At 40.2% G+C, this 23,239-nt stretch overlaps 1 protein-coding gene across 4 annotated transcripts in view; it reads right to left on the minus strand.

The window, feature by feature from the left end:
• TNNI3K (TNNI3 interacting kinase) overlaps window positions 1-23,239 on the minus strand; it is an 85,587-nt gene that overhangs the window by 48,230 nt on the left and 14,118 nt on the right. Inside the window, exons 6-17 of one of the 4 annotated variants that reach the window (XM_074831736.1) lie at window positions 15,755-15,853; window positions 14,195-14,333; window positions 7,685-7,829; window positions 7,489-7,593; window positions 6,744-6,838; window positions 5,978-6,127; window positions 4,790-4,876; window positions 4,285-4,341; window positions 3,143-3,235; window positions 3,000-3,057; window positions 2,689-2,883; window positions 2,246-2,350 (exon numbers count right to left, since the gene is read on the minus strand). In XM_074831736.1, coding sequence (XP_074687837.1) covers window positions 2,246-2,350; window positions 2,689-2,883; window positions 3,000-3,057; window positions 3,143-3,235; window positions 4,285-4,341; window positions 4,790-4,876; window positions 5,978-6,127; window positions 6,744-6,838; window positions 7,489-7,593; window positions 7,685-7,829; window positions 14,195-14,333; window positions 15,755-15,853 — 1,328 coding nt within the window. Of the gene's footprint in view, window positions 1-2,245; window positions 2,351-2,688; window positions 2,884-2,999; window positions 3,058-3,142; window positions 3,257-4,284; window positions 4,342-4,789; window positions 4,877-5,977; window positions 6,128-6,743; window positions 6,839-7,488; window positions 7,594-7,684; window positions 7,830-14,194; window positions 14,334-15,754; window positions 15,854-23,239 lie in introns of all 4 variants that reach the window. The other 3 variants (XM_074831735.1, XM_074831734.1, XM_074831737.1) reach the window with 3 other exon arrangements.

The following is a 23,239-nucleotide window of genomic DNA, read 5'->3' on the forward strand; positions in this document are numbered from 1 at the left end:
TAGTTCTACTACAGTGAATTTGCAGGATATGGCTTATATTAATATACTTAGATTAAGCCTCCATATAGTCATTATACACGGATGAATATAACACATCAGCAATATCCTTCCGAACATCATACATTTATCATACCATACAGAAACACCATATCTGCACATTTAAATAAAGTAATTTGGTATGTAATTGGCAATGGTTAACAGTAGCCATTTTTATGTGCTTGTAGCAGTTTTAACACAAGCAGATGGATGCACTCATACATTGGAGTAGACAAATATAGCAAAGTCTGCTAAAATTTGTGGTCAGAGTACAAAGCAGAATTTGTGCCAATATTGCTAACCTAGGGTTCATAAATCCCAGCAGACTGGCTTGAGGCGATATGGTTTGTAGACTGCACTTTTCAAACTAAAATAAAGAAATGTGCAGTTTCTTTTGCATTAGTGATATGATTTTCTTCTTCAGTCTGCAAGGATATTTCTTCTTTTGTAACCACAAATAGAGTTATTCTTTCATTTAAAAAATGGCTTCAAGAGCAGGTACTCATTTTTGAAAGTACCTTTTTGAACCCAAGAGTTCTTGGGCACTGAGAGAGAATTCCAGCCATTGTGGTTATGCACCTGCCTGGCCCTCAAACCTCTCACTGTGGGCTGCTGCCAGAGGCAGGACGCTGAGTTCAGCGGGCTTCAGTCTGCACCCTCTTCTATACAAACATGCTGTTATGCTTTAAATCCCAAGAAACCTCCCATTTAGAAGGGACAAACTACACTTGGGGTCCCTCCCTTCACAGGTGCCCTTTGCAGAGCTGTCGCTGCAGGTGCACTCGGAGCAAGAAAACAGAACCTGTCCCGTGTGCAAGCCACGCTGGTCTCCTGGAGATGCCAGCAACAACGTCCAGAAAATTGCTGCTGCCTCATTTTTATTTTTTTTTTCACAATTTCATACCCTGAACCCTGAGCTGGGCATAGTCTCCCAATCAGTTTACTACTTTGCTCAGCAAAGGGAAAAAACCAGCTCCTTTTCCCAAAAGGATGTGTGTCTTTCACAAGGAATCTTTCACTGCAGCTATCAGTGTCACTAGGAAATGAAAACTTACAGCAAGATGCAGGAAAATGTTATTACATCACTGCAGCTTTATAGGGCTGGTCACCTGAGATATAAACAAAATGAACATTTCTGTAATTTTTTTAAAAAACAACTGGTTAAGCCTGTGGAAAATGAAGAGGTGTATGTCTGACACTGAAGAAAACCCATTTTGTAACTCACTTCATCCTACGTTTAAAAAGTCTTTTCTGTGGAAGCTTTCTTGTCGCAGTGCTTGTACATATGAAGGAGCTGTTTCCAAGCAAACTACTGCCACTGAGGAGTACAGCAGCTGTTCAGCACTAACTTTCATTACCTGGTTGCTCATCTTTAAATACAACTACAGGTGATTTTGGTTAGTCCACTTCCAAAGCAGAAGTTTGTGCAGAACGGCTAGTCTGAGAGATTTCTGAGGCAGACACAACACAAAAAGTTTACACTCAGCAGAGAAGATGCTTCTCTGTGGAAGCGTTGATGCGAGGAAGCACTGGGCTTCAGCAGCTGCACCCTTCAGGGACAATTCTGGTTCAGCAGACGTGACCTGTAGCAGTTTGTGGGCCGCCAACTGACTTCTGGGCTGGGGTTTGCCCACGGTACCTCTGAGTGTCGGCACCAGGCACGGCCTGTAACAGCACAGGCCCACCCGAGGTCCCTCCCTTGTCAGGACAGGCACCTAAAACAAAGGGGAGGGATTCCCTTCTGGAAGGCTTCTCGCTTTTCTGTATTGACCTCAGGGGGACTAGTGACCAGAGTAAATCAGGCACTGAATTCTTAGAGGGGCAAAAGTAGGTGAAAAGAATTGGATTCAAGAAATTATACTGGGGAAATGAAGTAGATAGTATAAATCTGGAAAAGGCTATTCCACAGGACTAAAGTATGCAAATATAAATAATATTTCATAAATCTCAGATAATATATCTGTCAGTGAAATTATTATAAGCATGAAGTTGGCTACTGTCTGTTAAGTCATTCAACCAAAACGTATCAGAGCCTCCAGTGAATGTCAGACACCACGCCACGCTGCGAGCAGCCTCCCTCCGGCCTCGCCGGTGTTAATGAGACACCGCGCACTTACAAGAGTCTGCGGGTACAGGTGGGACTCAGACCATCGCTGTTGCTCTGAGGCTTCACAGTCCCTGAATTTTTAGGATAAAGAAAGAAACTTACCTGTTCAAATCACGATGTATGATTGGTTGTGTGAGGTTGTGGAGGTACTCCATGCCTTTGGCAACATCTACTGCGATGATCAATTTGGACTGCAGATCAAGAGTTCTGTATTTTGAAAAAAGATAGAATATTACTCAAAGTTAATAAACAGAAAAAAATTATCTGCAAATTATTCTTATCTGTAAATCATGGAGCCTTTAAAGTCATTTTAAATACAAAATAATGTTATATAATCTATGTAATGTAAATGTATATAATGTAAAATAATGACAATAACAATTTTAGGATTACTTATTAATTTGCCTCTGAATCAAAGCTAAAATTTTTCTAGCGTGTTCCTTTCTCTATTGCTTTATACTGAAAGGAATAACATTTCATCAGCATAGATTTACTAGTCTTCCAAATGCTGTAGCCCAAGCCCAAGAAGAGCAGCAGTGGAATACCTCTTCTGCTCGTGGAGCAGGGAGAAGAGCGATCCTCCGGAAATGTACTGAGTGACTATAGCAAACTGGCTTGGGTCATCTAAACAGGCTCCCACAAACTGGATAACACACGGATGATTCAGTCGGCAGAGAATGGAAACTTCACGGCAGAACATGTCCACATCAGATTTGGAGCAGTAGGTATTGGCTCGGTAGCTTAGAATTTACACGAGAGACAACAGTAAGGCAAAAATATCATAAAATGTGGGGGGGGTTTAATACTTCAAACAAGGTTATTAACCAAACAAGATGGAAAAGTCTGATAAACTTACCGTTTGATTGCAACAATTTTGTTTCTGCATCGTCCCTTATATACTTTTCCAAAAGACCCTAAAATGATTCAAAATAAATAAGCACAAAGATATTTATTATGAACATCAGACATTTAAAATGGATGTATTCTTATTCCTGGTACCTGAGCCGATAATCTCATGGAACTCTATTTCAGAGAGCTGAAGATGGAAATGTGATGGCAAACCAGCACGGAGGAGGAGAACGTCTGCCTTTTCTGCAAAAGAAAACACTTCTCCTTCTTGTAAAATGTGGGGTCACGGGGAAGGACAGAATAGAAACATTTAACTTCACAAAACCGTTGTGCAGTAAAAGCTGATTTTCCTCCTGTAAATTGGTTGACGGGTAATCGTCTTCCCTTTTTGTTCAGTAACCTCAGCAAACCCCAATAACAGACAAACACTTGCAGTACTACAGTTGCCTTGGGCTTTCTTGGCCTTAAAATCTTATCGCTGATGAACACGGTCCCCTAAGCGTGTTCTGCTCCATCATGGGATGGCTGCGTAAAACTCTTTATATGGAGAATTAGTTCCTTTTCCTCTGTATAGCTAATGCTTGTTACGAATGCAGGGGATGTTATTCCAGATCTGACTGACTCTATAGCGACAAATGGGATCTAAATTTTGCGACGTAATTTAGTTAGCAAACCTCTCTACCTTGTTGATCTTTTTGGTTTATTACTATAAAGTTTATCAGAATATTTCTAAATGGAGCATTTAAATGCTGCCGTGTAAAAGATGTAAGGGTTTGATTATATCCAGAGTGAATGTGTGAAGTGGAAAATTGAAAGCCCCACAAAAAGTGAAATATTTTGAAGTACAAATATTCATCTGAATGTTTTATCTATATGTGTTTCAGATGAGCACAAATTATTTTTGGACAGAATTTTTCTTGTAAAGAAAATCCAGGCATTTTACAGTGGAATTCAATATGGTATTTGTTTGCATTCATGGATATATGTGTATTTCATTAACACAAATTCCCAATTACATCCTTTTCTCCAAGGAAATAAAAAAAAAATGTATTTTTTAAAGTAAATGAAAATAAGATAGATACAGAAATTATAATGATGCTGAGCAGCAAAGCTAAGTAGATTGTCTCCTAAAACTATCCTAGGGAAACATAGCTGCTGCTTGTGCACATCATTACATTTCTGAACAACAAAAATTCCAGGAATAATGAATCTTGTGTAGTATGTTTATGCTGACAAACACCTTGGGTAAAAAGACCATAAAAGTTCAAGTTTTCTCTTGCCATTGAAAATACCTTTAGTCATGCTTTTAATCTTTCCTAGAGGGGATGGAACTGACACATAGGAACCATCTGAAATAGAAGAACAGAATGAATCTCATGGAATTCAGAGACAGTATAAGTGTCTGTACTGATAAATTCATGAGGCAATGATTGCTTAAAGAATGAATAATAAAGGGGTGAAAATACACATCAGAGCTAAACAACACTGAGAGAATAGCTAAACAAGGATGTAAAAAGGTTTGAGTAATGATTACTAGGGATTGAGCTTCATCTCAGAGTCTTTAGCTTTTCTTTCCAGTGAGTAACATGAAGTGACAACTCTATTTTAAGATAAAGGAAGACTTTTGACATAAATAGAGGGTACCTGGAAAATGGCGATTCTCATGACACTAATTTTCTTTGTGCCAGACAGAACTGACCCAAAGCTCCCTGACATCAGTGGAACATTTCCAGAGATTTCAGTGGTCTTTGGATCAGTCCCTGCAGTTGGAGAATAAAGTGGTTTCTCAGACTATACCTCCTCCAGGCTGTGAGTATTCATTACAGGGTGATTCATCCTGAGGTCTCTTGTAATGCTTCAGAAGGGTCACAATGGCATCATGACCTAAGAAAGAAAGAGGATATACAAGGATTTGCAGGTAAACACAGGGGATTTTTGAAAAAAATGTACAATGTGCCTATAAAACATGTAAACAAAGATACAGCAGCACTAATCTGAAACATACAATGATTCTTAACTACAGAAATACAGGGAAATACCTGCCAATAAACCCAAGTGTGTTACTTGCGGGAGTCCACCCCTAATACTGAAATGTGATATATGGCAATAGAAAAAACCCTGCTACAGAGATCTTGAAATGGAAGTTGACAAAAGTCTTCAATAGGCCTTACAAGAAAACCAGTGCCTGAAAATATTTCAGTTTTGGTGTCCTAAACCAGACAAAATTTGTACACGGTATTGCTGGGGACAGGTGCTCTACTCGTCGTTCTGCCTCGCGAGGAACCAGAGCAGCACAGTGTAAGGGCAAGGGGCTCGCACTCTCCGATGTTTGACACACTGGGTTCTGCTTGGTGATACGAAAAATTATTTTCTAAACCTTTCAAAGATGAGTTTTCCCTCAGTAATTTCATACAGAGTATTTTGCCAATATCAGGTTTTTGAAAGGCCTTTACTATATTACAGTCATTCTCATAATAAATGGTGCTGCAATGTTTTTGGAGGAGGGGGGAACGTCTCAGAAGTCACGGAGTCAAAAACAGGGCAGAAGCCCGACACATTGCTGTACATGTAGGACAGTATGACAGCAACCATGGAAAATGCCTCGCTTTGATCCATATTTGCAAGAATTTAAGATTATTGACTCTGAATCATCACTCCTCGTAGGGCCTCCTTCAGTAATAAAATTAAAACTCATGCACATACCAGAGGGAAAAATAGCCTTTTCTGAACAGGCTGTATGTTTTGTATTTTAGCAGCATATAAATACTCCCGTCCTTGATTTTGTGTTGAATTAAACTGATGTTTAACAGAATATCTGAGAAGACAAATAAAAGGGCTGGTTTTTATAATCCTTCGTGTCAGGGACTGGAAAGCAGATGGCGAGAGCTCTTAGTCTACAGGCCCTGAGGGGGTTATTTTGTAGTGTTATCTCCTTCCTGTACTGTTCCTGTGGATTTTGTAGCAGAAACTAGAAAATTAAAATACCTTTCTCATAAGCCCACATCAAACAGGTCTGCTCATCCTTTTCTCCACTGGACCTGCTGGGATCACAAGCTACCAGATTCATATCGGCTCCATTATCCAGCAGAAACTGTACAAGTCGAATATGACCATGGTAGCACGCGCAGTGTAATCCTAGAGCACCAGAGAGCACGGTAAGCACAACTGTCAGGACAGCGTAATAGGACTGGCAGCAAATTGATTTCCTCGATTAAGGAATTTATTATAAAAAAACCACCTGAGGCAATAGGTGAAAATAAAATATTAATGCTGCAAGAACCAATCTATTGCCAGCTACACAACATGTCAGCATTTACTCTACCACCTGCAAATCATATTTAACAACTTTGTACGTGAAGAAAAGCAAGTAGAAACAAAGGAGGCTGTTTTTTTGTTGCCTGCCGTAGGGACACGGCGGCATGCAGCCCTTCAGACACCCTATCCTGTATGCCTAGTCCCTACAGAATAATACTTGGGCCCTATTCTAAAACCTACGACAGGACAATCAGTTTACATCGGGTTTTGTTACTCATATACGAGCTAACGAGCCTGACACATCCTCACTGAACTCTTACCACTTCTATGCCTGCCTGCAAACGTACTTCAAAAAGGCTGAGGTATGACTGAAAGGGAATTGGATGCTGATCATCAGTTACCATGGGAATTACTCTGGAAATCCTGAGCCTGTATGGCTTCCAAATTTTTTGGTGCTGGTGTATGCACTCATACACATCAAGGATGATGATGTTACCTGTGTGTCCATCCCTTCCTTGGTGATTGATGCTTACAATGTTCTGGTCAAGAAGAAATTTTACAAGTTCTATGTTCTTTCCATAGGTGCAAGCACTGCAAAAATAAAGGGAAAAGTGAATGCTGTAGTCCATAAAAGGACAAATACTTTGGGTAGCCAAAAATTTAAAAAGAATTATACAGAGATAAAAATGTAGTAATAAAGGAACTTTAGAAATGTGTGAATGCATGATTAATCCACCAAAGCATGTTCACTTCTGTTCTTTCAAAAACATTCTAATTATGGTCGTGTAAATTAATTTTGCCCAGCTATGCAAAATTAATAAAGTTTATTTTGCAAAGTACCTCTTAAATAACAGTTTACAAGCTCACAGCATTGTGACCAAACTGTGTTCTGCCACCTCATTTCTGATTTAGAATACCTCGGCTCCAGAGGTTTGGGGCAGAACAGGCTCTAGGCTCAGCTTCCAAACTGCACAGACAGAGAAGCCATTGTTCACCCAGACGCTGAAGAACCCGAGGCCTGTCCTGCCTTCCTCTCCCTCGCTCGCTCTCCCCATTCACTACCTGGTTCTACCTCTTACTTCGTGTCCTCTCTTGTATCTCAAGATACAAACTGAACATCCCCGTCGAGCTCACCACTTGCCTTGTTCCACATCTGGCTGCTGGCGGGACATTTGTGATTGTGGGTGTTGTGCATGTGTGAAAGTGGCATTCTGCTGCTGATGGCGTTTTAAACATCTCACCTGTGGAAAGCCGTTTCACTGAATATATTTTCTTTAGTGAGACTTTCTGTTCCTGAGAGCTGAATTATTTCCTTGACAACTTCAAACTTGCCGTTGTAACATGCACTGAAGATGAAGTCAGTAAAGAGTCGTTAACAACAGCAGCTTTCTAATTAGGCCCAAACCACATAACACAGAGCTTCCCCGCGTGACTCACAGGTGTAAAGGTGTGTCTCCGTAGATATTCACCACATGGGGCTGAACTTCAAAGCTGCTCTGCAGTAAGAACTTCACAATTTCATGGTGTCCAAATCGACAGCAGAAGTGCAGAGGAACATGATCTTCGTTGTCCTGAGCATTCACTGCCATTTGACCCAGAAAGAGACCAAAGAAAGTATTTTATACTTAACACAACTTGTTTTGGATACTTCATGATGCTTTATGTGTTATGCCCATATGTTTTGAAACCTCCTGCTAAAATATTTATGGTCCTATTTCTTTAAAATTGAAATTTCTGTGAGCTTTCATATATCAAAACTGCATTACTCAGTGCCATCTGTAGTAGTGTCAAGACGATTTTTTGAACTTCGGGTATAATTGCTTTCCTCCAGTAGCAGATATATTGAATGTTTTGATGTAGCTTTCCATGAATGAATCACGAGTTATAAATGACCATTAGAAAGAGCAATTGCTGTCAGTATATTACAATGTGAAGCAAAGGTAAAATACAGTTACTATATGCAAGAAAGCAATCCACCGAGTTATTCCAAATGCATGGAACAATAGTTATTAATTACAAGTACTAGGAAGAAACCTACTTCATTGTTGCTCTTAGGAAAGGAAAATCCAGTTGGTTTTAAGGTTTATGTGAGCTTCCTCAAGTAGCAGGATCAAGGATTCTTGATATAGTTATACAGTGACAAAAAGGAAATTTTAAAAAAATGAAGGAGACATAAGGATATATTTTTCATAGTCACTATTAAAATATGAATACAGAAAAGGCGAGAAAGGAAGAGAATTCATTCAAACATCTGGATTTCCAATGTTTTCATTTCCCTGCAAGGTCCTTGGCCCACAGGGGGGAACTGTTTGAGACTGCCCGTTATCCTGGGCCACATCCGTGCCAGGGAGCATGGATCTGCCTCTTTACAGGAGAGGGGATTGCACCCCAGCACCCGGGACCCTTCCTCGGCGTGCCTGAGATGTCTCTGGCACACCTTACACGGCTCCTTCTTGTCTAGCAGGAAGCAAAGAAGAGATTGGACAAGGCTCTAGGCAGACTTCTCCATTGGTACAGACACATACAAATACTGTGTTCATTATCCAAAAAAGGGTCTTTATTCAGTTTTAATAGACAGCATGTATTTCTGTGATTCTTAATATATTTCTTTCTACATTTAAAGATAGAACAAGCACAACTGGTTGATACCGTAACTGATAGAACGGACAAATACAGTTGACTTTGGGCAATATTTAGTTCTCAATTCAGTCAAGCACTAGATCTTTGAGACAGTTCACGAGAAATTAATAGTCTACTAAGGAATAATCTGTCATTAGAGGTGTCCAAACTTGTACTACACAGGCCTTTAAGCACAGCTTTGACAAACATCTCTCAGCTCCTATAGCTGAGCCTCCTTGGGACAAAGGGTAAACCAAGCACATTGTGAGGTTCTGTCTTCTCCTGATTTTCTGTGGCTATAAAGAACAAGGAAAATTAAAATAAATCTCTGTTTTAAAATCTTTCTGAAGTAATGCTGAGTGCTCACAGAAATGGACAGTCCTTTAAAATGAGCTGAACTTATACCTTCACTGATGACTAGTGACAGTTCCAAAGATGAATTTTAGGCCAAAAAAAAAAAAAAAGGGAATGTCTGTAACTTATATTAAGCTTATGGCCCACAAATTTCATTAACTGCTCCCACTAACCCTCCTAGCAGACTTATATTAAAAAGAGTAAAGATAAGTAAACTCTTTTATTTGTCTATTCTAAAATAATTCTTCACTTAATAGATTAATGTGACATGCCTTTATTTTTTATTATGATGCAGTACCAGACACAGATTCATTCTGAAATGCAATAAATAAGAGGGGAATAAATGTCAAGGTTTTATCATAATAAATGTCAGCGTTTTAGAATATGTACCCACAGAATGGCCTGAAGGACATCAGGGGTCTCAGGGCCATGAGCTTCTACAGCACAACAAGGTGTAAGGTAGAGCAAGGAAGGAAACGAAGATATATGTCAAATACTTGCAAGCCATTTCCTTTGCCTCTGGATGGATATATAACTACAACATGGGATGACGGTTTTTGCTTTAATTGATAGCTTTTTGATTTCTAAATGAAACACAACAGGTACACTGGAATATTGTCTTGAAGAAGTTCAGAGTCAAAACAAAGAAAAATCAGTAAAAAAACACTTTATAAGAGAGTTATGGCAAAGAAGTACATCATATTGATTCAGGAATTACTAAAGAAGAGTACAGGAGAGTTCTTAAAAATGAGATGTTAAAGTATTTTTATATTAAATTTGGGATAGAGAGTACAACTGTCATGGCAGTCAGATTAAAAATTGAGGTTGCCTTACAAATAATCAGTAAAAATGAGCAAATGTTAAGTTTTTGTCTGGAACAAAATGGAGTACTGTAGAAATTATTCTTTGAACTGAGACATTATGTAGGTAGAAAGTAACAAGTGAAACTATTACAGTAAGTAAAAGGATGAAAAAAAGACAGTGCAAGTCTGTTTTAAAAAAATAAGGGCAATTGCCCAAGTCCCAGCGAGTGATAACTGTTTAGTATTCAGAGAAGCACAACCGAACGTGCCTGGATTTTTAATATTACACTTTGGTTTTAAATTTAAAATTGATTGTATTTGACAGAGGTGACAGTGACTTTCAAAGATACTTGAAAAAGGGGGACCTGCAACTCATGGTGGCTCAGTAGCCCTGAAAGCAGGCAAATTTTATTAAAAGACCATAGGAATTACAAAGACAAAGAATATATCTTATACCCCATGGTCCCTGAAAGAAACCTCCAGGACCACCAGTTTGAAGAATAGAGAGCATTTAGCTTATCTGAAGCAAAGGAAACATTTGTTTCCTGGCCACCAACTAGTTTTCTAGGTTTGTAGATATTCTGTTTCTTAGCTACCCCATCAGCCTATAAAACAGTTTTTTAAATATCATTTTTTTCTTTCATTTTGAAAGGAACAGTTTTCAAAGTCATGCAAACATCTACATTAGAAGTCCTACTTCTATATTTAAACATTTGAGAAGCAATTATTTCCAGGCCCTCCCTGATTTCAAAGAAATGGAACATAAAAAAGGAGTGGAACATACTGACAGTTCTAAATTACCATTACTTCTTAAAAAACCCCACCTTTCAGTCACCCTTTCCTTTTTTCTGCTGGAGTGTTGAGACACCAGCAGCAGCGAGTGTGGCCATGCAACCAGGCCAGCTAATAACACAACAACAGGTGAAAACCACAGCTCTTTATTTTCAGCAATCAAGTTCACCTGCCTTCACATAAGCAGCAGGTGAGACTGAGAAACAAGTAATTAGATGATGTGGACTCTGGGTCAGAAGTCGGTGCTCCTGAGACCCAAATGTGTACCCTTCTGATTACCTAATGGGCTCAGCAGCTCCACAACACACCTCTCAAGGTCAAGACCATAACCAGGCAACTGCTAAAACCAGCAAGACTATGAAATGAGGAAAGAGAATGGCTAATTAGGAATAATGATGGTTTCTCATTGTAATTAACTTCCTTTTCGGCTTTACTTTAAGAAAAAAAAACCCCCTTCTCTTTGTTTTGTTTATTACAATTATCCTAGGAAAAGAACTACCAGATAACAAGAATGAATCAAAAATTATGAAGTGACACTTTGTGCCCCATTCTATGGTTTAGATATTCTAAAATATAAAACTGAATTTCCTGACAGAATATATATGGAAGTCAGTAGCAATTATATTGATTCAGTAATGCAAAAAAATCTCTAGGAGTTTGGAAGGTGTGAAAAAAGGAAGAAGGAAATAGAAGTTGTTAAAAACAGAAATGAGAAATTCCACACTAAATCAGCTTGTAAAAATCTCAAGATAGTTAAGGCACTTTAAGTGATAGCATCTTGTAATGGCATGCTGGTCTTTGAGAGATATTAATGATTTCAAAATGAATTTGGAGCTTAAAGGAATCTGATCAATACCTCAAGAAATGTGCTTGAAACGCCTTATGTGATTTCTGAAAATACACAGAATTTACTTAGTCCTTCCCTACAGTGTTTCTGTTAAAACAGATTATGAGATCAGCATCTGGAGAACTGTCTGTACTTGTAACATACTGGTTTTAAATACATGCATATGTAAAATATGAACTTTTGTGATGATATATACATGGGCAGTATATTTCTTTTATGTTTCTCTTATGTATTGTGGTTGGGTTGAAGAAGAACTTCGGCTGTTGTTAGACTGCAAATGTTGCTATATTTCACCAGTATTCTGACCTCTTCAGTCTGATTCAGTGATCACTGTCTGTCTTCAGTTGCCGTGGGCTCAGAGCGGATCAGGGAGTCAGCCAGGTTATGTTAAAAGAAACAGTTCAAGTTCATGACACCAATTACCAGGCTGCACAGAATACTGCCAAAATTTCTTCAGGTTATTTCACCAATTACTTTCATTCCTAGGCATTTAGGAGTTGTTCCTCCCCTGCTGGGTTTATACCGTGTTTCAAAGTGTGCTACTTTGTGAGTAAAAGACTCCCCACTTCCAGTCTGCTTTTTCTTTTTCCAGTGGTGAAGATTCTGGTTTTAAAGAAAAGAATCTGAAACAATATGTCCCAGATTCTTTTCCTTTTGGAATAAACTATCTAACTGATAGTGAACCTCCCACTGCCTTGTTATGGTAAGTGAACGCCCCTTCTTTTCACCCCTTTATCACAATTATATCAGTTCAGTGCACACACATCGAGAGCTCACTATTGACAAAAGCATTTACAAATCTGACTCGTGCCGTTGCCCTCCACGCTTTTTTTAACCGCGCGAGTAGGATGTGTGTCCTGTAGGCAAGACTCACAGAGAACGTGGTAAATTTGTACTGTTAAAATCTAGCAAAGAAGAGGAAATTGGGGAGAAACGCAGTCTTTGTGCCACTAAAGGAACAGGGGTACATGAGTGCTGCTGCTTTTGGCATGACTGGGCATACTGGGCAAGGAAGAGGGCTCATGGGCTCTTGTCCCTGCTTTTACAATTATTCAGGAATGTCGGGGCTTTACAGAGCCAGTGCTGAAGACTGCAGCCTGAGAACACAGAACTTGTGCCAAACGACCGCTCGACTGTCCTCTCCCGGAGCCAGATAACAGGCATGGGGTGGTGTTGGACCAGGTGAGACGAGGAAAGATCTGAGTCTGGCGATTTAACACGCTTTTCAAACGTGGCTACACAACCTCCCTTCTTCACCTGCCCCTGTTGTGCTCTGTTGTTTTTAATTCATGAATAGCTGCCTGCATAGCCTGGAACCAGGCATCAAACAGGCTACTAGATCGAGAACTTCAAGGGGACCAAGATTTTACCTTGTATATTGTGGATATAAGTTAACAAGAGTAATGCTGTTGTCCAAAGATGTGTTGAAGAGCAGTGCTTTTGCAAGTAACGTACTGTTCCTTTTCAACAACATTCTCTTTCTCTTATTCTGAGGATAAGAAATTAATTTCCAAATAATTTTAAAGTTGTTTAGTATTTAAGAATCTCTGCATTAGTAATCATAATATGCATAAAATTTGACCTCTAAGTTTCAACATTTATAAGAGTTTGTAGGATGTGGCCGCAAGCGTGTATGCACACGCCTGTGATGCAGTGTCACTGCGGTGAGAAAGGAAGGCTGGAGTGTGGTGTGGTTTGTGCCTTCTACAATCCTGAAACAACATGGGAGAGGGAACAAAAGAGCAAGCGTAAGAATTCAGCAGTGCTACTACTTGCATGCTAATATTAATTACAGGGAAAAATACATTAAATTGCGGCACATGCAAAATATACAGCACTGAACTGTAATGTTAGAGTCTTACGGCATCAGCGTGGGATCACCTGTGAAAAGAAGGCCCAGATTCCTAACGCTCATGGAATACCAAAAGCATCAGAAATGCTGATAGACTTGTGTACCTGTCCAACCCATGACGTCTCACACACGCACTGTCCCTTGTGGAAAGTGTCCCACAGTGAAGCCTATGAAGCTCGTGAAGCATAATAAAGCATGTGCTAAGAAGATTCCATTTTCTGTGGAATTGTTTGTGAACCATTTCAATTTCTCATCTGAATCATTTTAAATTACTTGCTGTATAATTTTGACTTAAAATCCTTCATCTGTATCTCATTCACCAGGAGTTCACTATGCATTTAAGTCATTTTGATTGGAAATACGTACCACACGGTCACGTGTTCTCTGATTGCATGAAGTCTCAATAGTAAGCTACCTCTGTATATTAATCTTAATTCTTTTCCTGCTGTTGTTTTTCACCTCTAATTTATTAATGGAAGCAGAGTGCATGTGAGATGGCAAACCAAGCATACTTAAGAAGTGAAGGAAACTCTCCAACTGCTATATTTTTTGTTTCAGTTGCCCAAAGATGATACAAAACACACACAGAGTACGTGTTAGGAAGCTAAATTCAACATTCAAGGCCTGACTGTCTATAAAATACAATGTTGAAGCTGATTTTTAAAAATATATTTTCTTACCATCAGCTTTGCTTCCCTCTTCCATCAAGAGCTTTGTTATGTTGAGAAAGCCTTTGGCAGAAGCCAAATGAAGAGGTCTGTCTCCAACTTCACCACTTGCATTCACATCCGCTCCAAACTTTAGTAAGAGGTGGGTTACCTAAATATTTCATTAAGGCTAATTAAAATATCACATGAATATAAATCTTTTGAGAAAATCAGATAGAATATTGTGTTGGGTAATAGTATATGTGGGCATGTCTCTGAAGTTAAAACAGGGAGAGGAGATTCAATAGAAAACTAATTTTTAAGTTACATATCTATAAAAACATTAAAATTCTCAAAAGGAAGTGCTCATTCATTCTCTAAGTTGCTATGTATGGTAAAAAGACACACGTAGCTGTTTAACTGACCAGTCAGCATCATAAAGCAAATGCCAGAGCCTTGGTTTCCTTTCTGACTAGTCTCATCACAAGAGCACCGCAGGAGCTTTTCGCACAAGACTCTGACTATTTGTTTAGATGTGGCTTATGGCAAATAAGCAAACTAGTCTCTCAGCCCAACATGCGAGGAGATTCTTAATGTTACCGGGTGATGAGGCACACATATATGAAAAGAAGCGTCTCAGGAGCACATCTGTGGCTCGCAGCCTTGCTGCCACCGGGCCATGGAAGTAGAGCATTTTCAATCATCTCATCTCTGTTCTTTCGAAAGCTTTGCCTACAACAACTCCTCAATGCACTTGAAGTAATGTGTCACTGTAGTGAAAAATACACTCTACCTGCAGGTCATCCTTTAAAACTCGAAAATATCCCAGAACACATGCTTTTAGCTAAAGAAGGGTGTAGTGAATGACTCTCATAAGCCAAAATAGACCCATTATTACATTTCACATAAAAGAGTTATTCAGGGCAAATGACTGGACTGCTAGATTAACTGTATGTCAATTATACTTCAGTAAAAGAAAGAGAATTGGGAGGTTCAATGCCAACTTTGGTCAGAACTTCAGATTAGGTTTCATAAGTCCGTGATCTGTGTGACTGAAGGAAGCACAGCTGGGCTTGTATGTGCACAGTACCTCATGGAAGGTCCTGCTCTCTAAAGGATCATTTTTTCCATTAACTTAAAAGTGTTGACAATTTAGTTTGTGAGTTCCAAGGAAAACCAGTAAAATCGCCATTTAATTATTACTGAGAAGTGATGTTAATTTCCTTGGAGAGGTTTAAGAAAGTATACTCACATTCCTTATGCAACCTCTGAAAGGTGGGATGAATAAACATCAAATGAAATATGCCTCTGGGTCCAAGTCTGTTTACAGGTTATCAAAGTTAACTAGGCAATCATTTGTTTTAAGAGGTCTAGAGGGGAAGTCACCAATTTTTGCTGGGGTCTAGCACAGAGGATTAAAGTGTGGAAATTTCCTGTTGATATTCAGACTCTTAAGGCAATCAGTAACTTCAATGTACGAGGCCTTGTCACAGTAAGACCCTCTGGAATGTAAAGTAAAAGCATCTAACACTAAACCTATAGTTGTCTCAGTGTTCCGCTTCTCAGCTTTCTGAAATCCCCCCATGTTGTTACCTGTTCATGGCCATAATATGCAGCAATATGCAATGGCGTGAAAAAAACTGCATCCTGAACATTCACATAAGCTCCATGCTGCAAAAGAATATCAACAGCCTGGAAGGACAGAAACAGAAAATTCCAATTAGAAGCACTATATGTGTGTGTGTGTGTGTGTGTGTGTGTGTGTGTGTGTATACACATATATGGTCAAGTAAAACAAGATTTCAAAACCTTATATCACCAGTTTAAAAAAAAAGCAAAAAGTCACAAACAAGCAAATAAAGCAAATAAAGGTGAAGAGCTGCACACAACATGTTAAAGTGATTAACTTACAGTACTTTAACTGAACGCTGAATGTCACTGATGCTTTATAAATAAGCCTGAAAATCTCTTTGCCAGTAAAAAGACTGATTTATGAAGTAAAAGGCACAGAAATTACTGTCTGGATTTTCTCAGAATAACCTTTAATTTTCTTTTAACCATTATGAACAAAGAGCAGTAAACATATCAGAGTTTTTAGAAGTAAAAAAACCCACCAAAATGAAAGATCCTTTTAAATGTAAATGTGTGAAGGTAAATCCTCAAGCATAATTCCCTCGGTGTGTAAAGATTTCTTTGTATTTTGGAAGATAATAGCCCTTTGGCTTCAATAAATAACCCTAAGTGTTTTCTTTCAAATTTCCACTTTTTTGGTCTTTCAGCAGGCCAATGTTTTCCTGGACAGCTATGAATTATCAAACATTCTGAATAGCTGTCAAAATAGAAGTCGGAATGAAACCATTTTGGATTATATATTGAAGCCTCAGGGCTGCTAATTTTTCTGAAGCACAAGGGAGTCCTTAGGCACACTAAGGGGCTTGTACCATGGATTATTGGAGTAGTTGTACATACAATTGTGATGAATGCTAATTTTTGAGTCTAACGATGATGAAAGACGCTGAATGGTGAGTCACCCACAGTACAGTGAGCAGCTGGGATGCAGCCCCGTGGCAGTCGGAAGAGATGACACAGAGGGGGAATGGGCAGCTTCTCTGCTACGCTGTTCATACCTGCACCTCCCCACTGAGCCACCCGCTGGAGACGCCAATTAATGCTGGCTGCCATGATGCACATTTCTGTCAACTGCTGCCTAAGCTGAGGCCACCACATCATTTCACACCCACAACAATGGGGCCAGTCATTTAAATCCGTGTCATTCTCAAGTACTCCGAGAACGAAAACCTGTTACCAAGCAACATTAGTGTAAAGGGATTATTTCTTTACACAATTTAAATTGAAATACATTTTTTCCATGTGACTGCCTGAATACATTTCCCATGTAAGGTCCATTCCCTGACATATTCAAGTGTGTCTACGTCCCGTTGGTTTTAACCATTTCACTACGGTACCAGCTGTAAGCCTCCCCTGGAGGCAGCACTGCAGGGCCAGTTGTGTCTCTTCAGAACCCGAGGGTTTCAACAGGTCCCGCACATTATAGGAGGCACCTAAGTGTTGCAAGGACAAATAATACCAAATCACATAGCCCTTGAGGTTGCAAGGGAGATCTGGAGATTGTCCAGCCCAGTGCCCCTACGTTAAGCGGCGTCTCCTAGAGCAGGTCTCCCAGGGCCACGTCCAGTCAGGTTTTGAACACTGCCCAGTCTCTAAGGATGGAGGCTCCACAACCTGCCTGGAAACCTGCTCCAGTGTTTGAGCACCCTCACAGTAAAAAAGCCTTTTCTTCTGTTTAAATAGCATTTCCTGAATTTCAGTTTGTGCCCATTGCCATCCCTCCTGTCACTGGGCACCTCTGGGAAGAGTCTGGCTCCCTCTTCTTTACTCCCCGCCCTCAGGTATTTGTCCACATCGATAAGATCCCCCCCGCCCCGAGCCTTCTCTGCTCCAGGCTGAACAGTCCCAGCTCTGTCAGCTTCTCCTGGTATGTCAGATGCTCCAATCCATGAACTGTCTTCATAGCCCTTTGCTAGACTCACTCCAGGATGCTCGTGTCTCTCTGAGAGCCCAGCACTGGGCACAGAGCTCCAGGTGCTGCTGCCCCAGTACTGAACAGCGGGGAATAATCACCTCCCTCAGGTCAGCCCCCAGGGAGAGTACAGTTCACATTTGAAAGAAATAGAGAGAATGAATCATAGGATGGTTGAGGTTGGATGTGTCCTCTGGAGGTGTCTAGTCCACCCTCCTGATCAAAGCAAGGGCTAATTTCAAAGATCGGGTTGCTTAGGGCCTTGTCCAGTTGAATTTTGATTATTTCCAAGGATGGAGGTTCTGCATCCTCTCTGAAACCTTTCAGTGGTGCACCACTCTCATTGTGATCCCCTCGCCCCCTTTACATACAGTCAGAATTTCACTTGCTAAATCTCATGTGTGTTGACATCCTTTTGCTGTGCATCCTTTTGCCATGGATCTCAAAGAAGAGGTTGACTCCATTAAAAAAAAATTATGAAAGATACCCTGAGATCTTTAGAGAAGCTGCCTACAGTTATGTCAGCTGAAGAACAGCTCTGTAACAGCCTTACCCCATGCATCTACTGGATGAGTGCTAATGTGTTCAGGTAGTAAATAAAGAACACGCTCAGTTACTCCCTCCATCATGCATCCCCTGTCCAGACAGTTTGCGGGATACTAGTAGCTTGGTGGACCAGAGGTGGGGAACACAGAGCCAGTTAGTCTGTGATTTACTGGCTTGGTGGCTTTTGAGTGATTCATCCTGGACATCTTTCAGCAAGCTACTATCATAAAACTGAAGTTGTTGGCTCTGAAAAGAGATGTTTGTACCTGTAGCTTTTATATGAGTGTGGTTGAAACTTCTTTGGATCAGTCTGGTTTTAATTTAGGCATACAACTGTGAGGATATAGCACACTCAGGGATGTGACCACAACTCCCATTCTCCTTAATCTCTAGCAGTGTGGATCCACCTCTGATGATAAACACAAAACTAGAGGATTTTTGACACACTTTTCCAGGCTGTAGAATCGGCAATCATGCTAGCTACTTTGTGATCTCCTGATAAAAAGAATTCTGTGAGTCATATTAAGCCAACTCCTCTCAACTGTAAATGATGAGAGGGGTACAGAGACAATCTTGATAGTTTCACAGACAAACCAGCTTTCCAAAAAAGAAGAAAGGAATCTTAGAAAGCACTGAAATAGTTGTCATAGGCATTACAAGTAGGTGGATATGCTGGAGTGATGCGTAAGGATAAAACCACTCCAGAATGTATGGGGAAAATTTCTGATGCAAAAAGAGCTTTACCTTCTTATAGGAAGACCAAAAAAATTTTTTGATCCTCAGGAGACACACTATGACTGCAGATGCAGCTGGTGGCCTGGGGGAAGCTCTCGAGCTGCAGAGAGCGCAGCTCCCAGTGCCTGCTGTGACTGGGTACCGTCAGCACGGCTCTGCCCAGGGACGCCTTGACTCACCAACCTGCTTGTCCTCGGTGCTCGAATGACTGGATTTCTGGGTGAGGGCAGAACAGTGGATGCCTTTTACTTTGACTTCAGCATGGACTTCAACACTGTCTCCCAAATATTCTTGTAGCGAGGTTGAGATCTTACAGTCTGGATGATGCCAGACTGGAGTGTGCTCTCGTCGCATCAGCAGGGGACATGGAGTTATATCCTCGGTACCCCTGGGGGGGGGCCACCATCCAGAGGGGCCCAGAGGGGCTGGAGGAAGGGACCAAGGTGACCCGTATAAAGCTCAACAAGGACAAACCCCAGCCAGGCCCCAAAAGTGGCCGGCGGCTCCCCGGGCCAGGGGCACAGGCAGGAGAAGGAGGGAAACAGCTGCTCCCCTTTTCCCCACATAATGAATTTTTAATTCAAAACAATACTTTGAACACTTTGAACAATACTCTTACTTTGTAATTTTTCTCAAAATTCTCTTATGAAAGGTTTGTTCAGAAGCTTTTTGAACATTCAAGTCAATTATGTTCACTTCAAAGACAACTAATTAAGCTACTCTGGAGGTTAGAAGGAGTCAACAAAATAAAACATGAGAGAGACTACATAAGGACTTTGTCTTTTGGACAAGGGCAAGATATAAGAAATCCTCTAAGGAAATAAGATTAATGATTATTGACTTTTTGGCAGGTAAAATTTAAATGAGAAGACAACTTCAGCAATTAAGGCCTTTGCACCAGTGCTAGCCTCTGTAGAGCCTTGCACTGAAATATCTAAAAAAACCTATCATGATTTTCAGAGTTCCTTTATTAATTAAGATGTTAAAATAAAAATATGATCAGTGGAAAGCATTTGCCTAATTCCCTCCAATTTAGCAAATGTAGATATGATCAGTCATGTCCTGCGAAGTGTTTTTGCATTAAATTATTACAACTCCTAACTCTCTGCGTATCTGTAAGAATTTTAGAACAAACTTTATCAGACTGAATTAAGAAACTGCTAAAAGGGGTTCTGAATGTTTGAAATACAACTTGTTGATGAACGTACAATGGATTGTCTTAGGAAAAAGTCCACTGAAATATTTAATATATGCTCTTCTGTAAGACACGAGGACAGACATCAGACCAGCAATAAGCTTTTGCACGTTATTTTATCTTATCTGTTCCAATCAGACGAAACACAGGGCACAGACATATCATTAATGAACGATGCAGGTACTGGTGTCTTGCAATATAATGCTCCCCCCAGGATTGCTTTTGCTACAGGGCAGCCAAAGAATGGGATTTTTTTTTTTAATATTTTGCCGGTCTTGGGAGATGCTAGACTCAGAATATTTTGAATGTTTTTGTGCAATATTACTAAAAGATAACTGTTCTGGGCAAAGAGCTCCCTGGAAATTTAACAATACTATAATTTCAAAATGTCACATTTACTTTGACTTCTAGCTTAAAAGTGGGTCATGCATCAATTTGATGCACAGGACATTCTTGGCACAAAGCACAGTTGGAGAAAGTGTGGCCAGAGTTTGTCACTGTTTTCAGACAAGTTAGCATCACCAGGGTAGTGTGAGCTCCTCCACTGAGCTGCAGCTCAATGCTTTGTCACTTGTTCTTGCCAAACACCTCGTACTCCCGCCGTGGGCTGTAAAAGGCTTCCTTCGCTTCATTCAGCTGGACAGTTTGCTGGTAGCTGTTAGAAATAGCTACTGAATTCAGAACTCGCGAGTTCCAGTCCTCTTCATCACTGGTAGGATCCTCAGGGAGAGGCAAATTCTGAGGATTTTCGATTCCCCATTACCTTGCAGCATGTGTAGTCACGTGTATTGATGCTGTGTGAATACCATTTCTGCATTCCTGGTTCTAGAATGATTCTGAAAAGGTCTGAAAAATTGGTGTCAGGTAAAACAGGGGCTGGGAAGATGCAGCACTAGCATAAAATGCAGGGAATGAAAGAAGAAAATGGGAACTTTGTGGACCACTTAAATAAGCTCACTTAATTAAATTTTTCAAGGCTTCTTAAATCATTTGAATATTCTCCTATTACCAGTAAAATTCCTGTGAAGACAGGAGGTGACAAACATGCTGATGTAACACATGACTTGTAAATGAAAAGGGATTTATTAATGTAGAAAATCTGTAAGATGGGGCTAACTCCCTCTTCCCCAACAGGTCCTTGCTACAAACACATTCACACTTCAGATTCTCAGGTTTGCAGATTGCAAAAATTAAGTAGCACTGGCTCATCCTCCTGCAACCCTCAGTCCAGTTCACACATCCGCAGATGTTGTATCTCAGAATGGCAACTTTAATTTACAAAATGAAATAGGGAATGATACTGGTTTTCCAACGTGATAGTACTGGACAACACATAAATGTGTATGAGGCACATGCATTATTTATTTAGCAATACCCACCCTCGGCTGGAAACATTTAATGTTTTCAAAATAGCACACTTAATGAGAGATTTATTAAACTTATTTGGCAATGTTTTTAATATGGTCATCAGCTTATTTTATAGTTTTTCATCAATTTTTCATTCTTCCCGTTGAGAACTGATATTTCCATTAATAGATAAAATAAGCAAACGGAATAGTTTTGGTGGTGGTGCTAAGTCATAGAGCGCATGAAATATTTATACACCACACCGGCTCAAATGAGTTGGAACATCCCACTGACGCTGATGGCCTTCGGTAACCTCATTTCAGAGAACCGATCACTAGTGGTTTCAGGTGTGGTGATGGAGTGACAGCCATAGCCTGACTCTTCTGGGAAATGGGGAACAACGCAATTTTTTCCCCAGTCCTCTCTATCTTTCTTTTAAATATAGTCAGTCTTCTTCTGCAGTAAAAGACTATGTTGCATAGATTGGTATGTATAGCTCTGCTATTTATTTATTTAATGGTATAAATAATTATTTATCTTATTGGAATTAGCAAGATGAGCAAAAATTTATTTTCTCTTTCTTAAATTTATTCTATTTTTTTGGGGGGGGGTGTGAAAAAATTATTCCATATTTCCATGAATATTAGTGAAATTTTGGACAAAATAAGTTACTGAATCTAGCAGAGGAGCTTCTAAGCTGACTGCAAATTTCAAAGCTATATCAAGAATGAAAGGAAAAGCTTGCACTTGGACTGTAAATCTTCAGTGCCCAGACCAACAGATGAACCAAGTGAGTTTATATAGAGTCCCACTCCATTTATGGAGAATACTTCTGATAAAGATCTGATCATTCCCAAGGAAGAAATAAGGGGCTTTTCAAAACCACTCACAATCAGTTATTTCTTATCAAGTTAATGGTCTTATCCTTGTCAGATTCTGAACACCCTTATTTTTCAGTAACCTCAGCAGAAGCTAAAGACATGAGACAAATAGCAGGCCTTCCTTTGGCATTTGCAGGGCAAGACTCAGACATTTTAAAAATTACTTGAAACCCCAATGCAGAGAAGAGTACTTTGTATTTCCCACAGAGGAAACATTAAATACATAGTCCATAAAAGCGAAAAGGGTCATTGAAGAGTTAAGGCTCTGGTTAATATCTCATTATAACTCTTGTGCGGAACAATTCGATGTGGTGGTTCCTCATCTGTTTTTCAGCAGTAGGATACTCAAGGAAGGCTTTCCAATAAAGAGCTGTCTGTGCGCTCGAAGGGAATGAGCGGGGCCCCGTGAGCTCAGGGATGTAATGCTGTGACGCAAACACCCCACTGCCTGCTCGCCCCCAGCCTCGCTTGTGAGCCAACGCACCGAGGGGCCCGTCCCTGCCCCCAGAGAGCCGGCCTTCAGAACAGAGGGGGTCAGCTGCCCCGGCCCACGCGCTTCCTCGCGCCGGCTTCAACAGATGCTGCGGGTTGATTTGTCCCCTGATCACTGTTGGAGTCGCTAAGGTTAACAGCTTTTTAATTGAGTTCCTTGGTGTGACCACCCGTAAATTGTTTTAACCTTCCTTCAGCTTAACCTCCTTCCACACAGAGACTCTCCAGGTAACTCAGGGTTGTCACCATCTGTGCCTTTACGCATCTTGTCTTTAACTAGAAGTGCAAACACACCTGTTGGATTTAAATCATTTTGGAACCGTTTTGGAGGCTGCAAGGTG

The sequence above is a fragment of the Strix aluco genome, chromosome 8 (genome assembly GCF_031877795.1).
Source record: "Strix aluco isolate bStrAlu1 chromosome 8, bStrAlu1.hap1, whole genome shotgun sequence".
Lineage (NCBI taxonomy): Eukaryota > Metazoa > Chordata > Aves > Strigiformes > Strigidae > Strix > Strix aluco.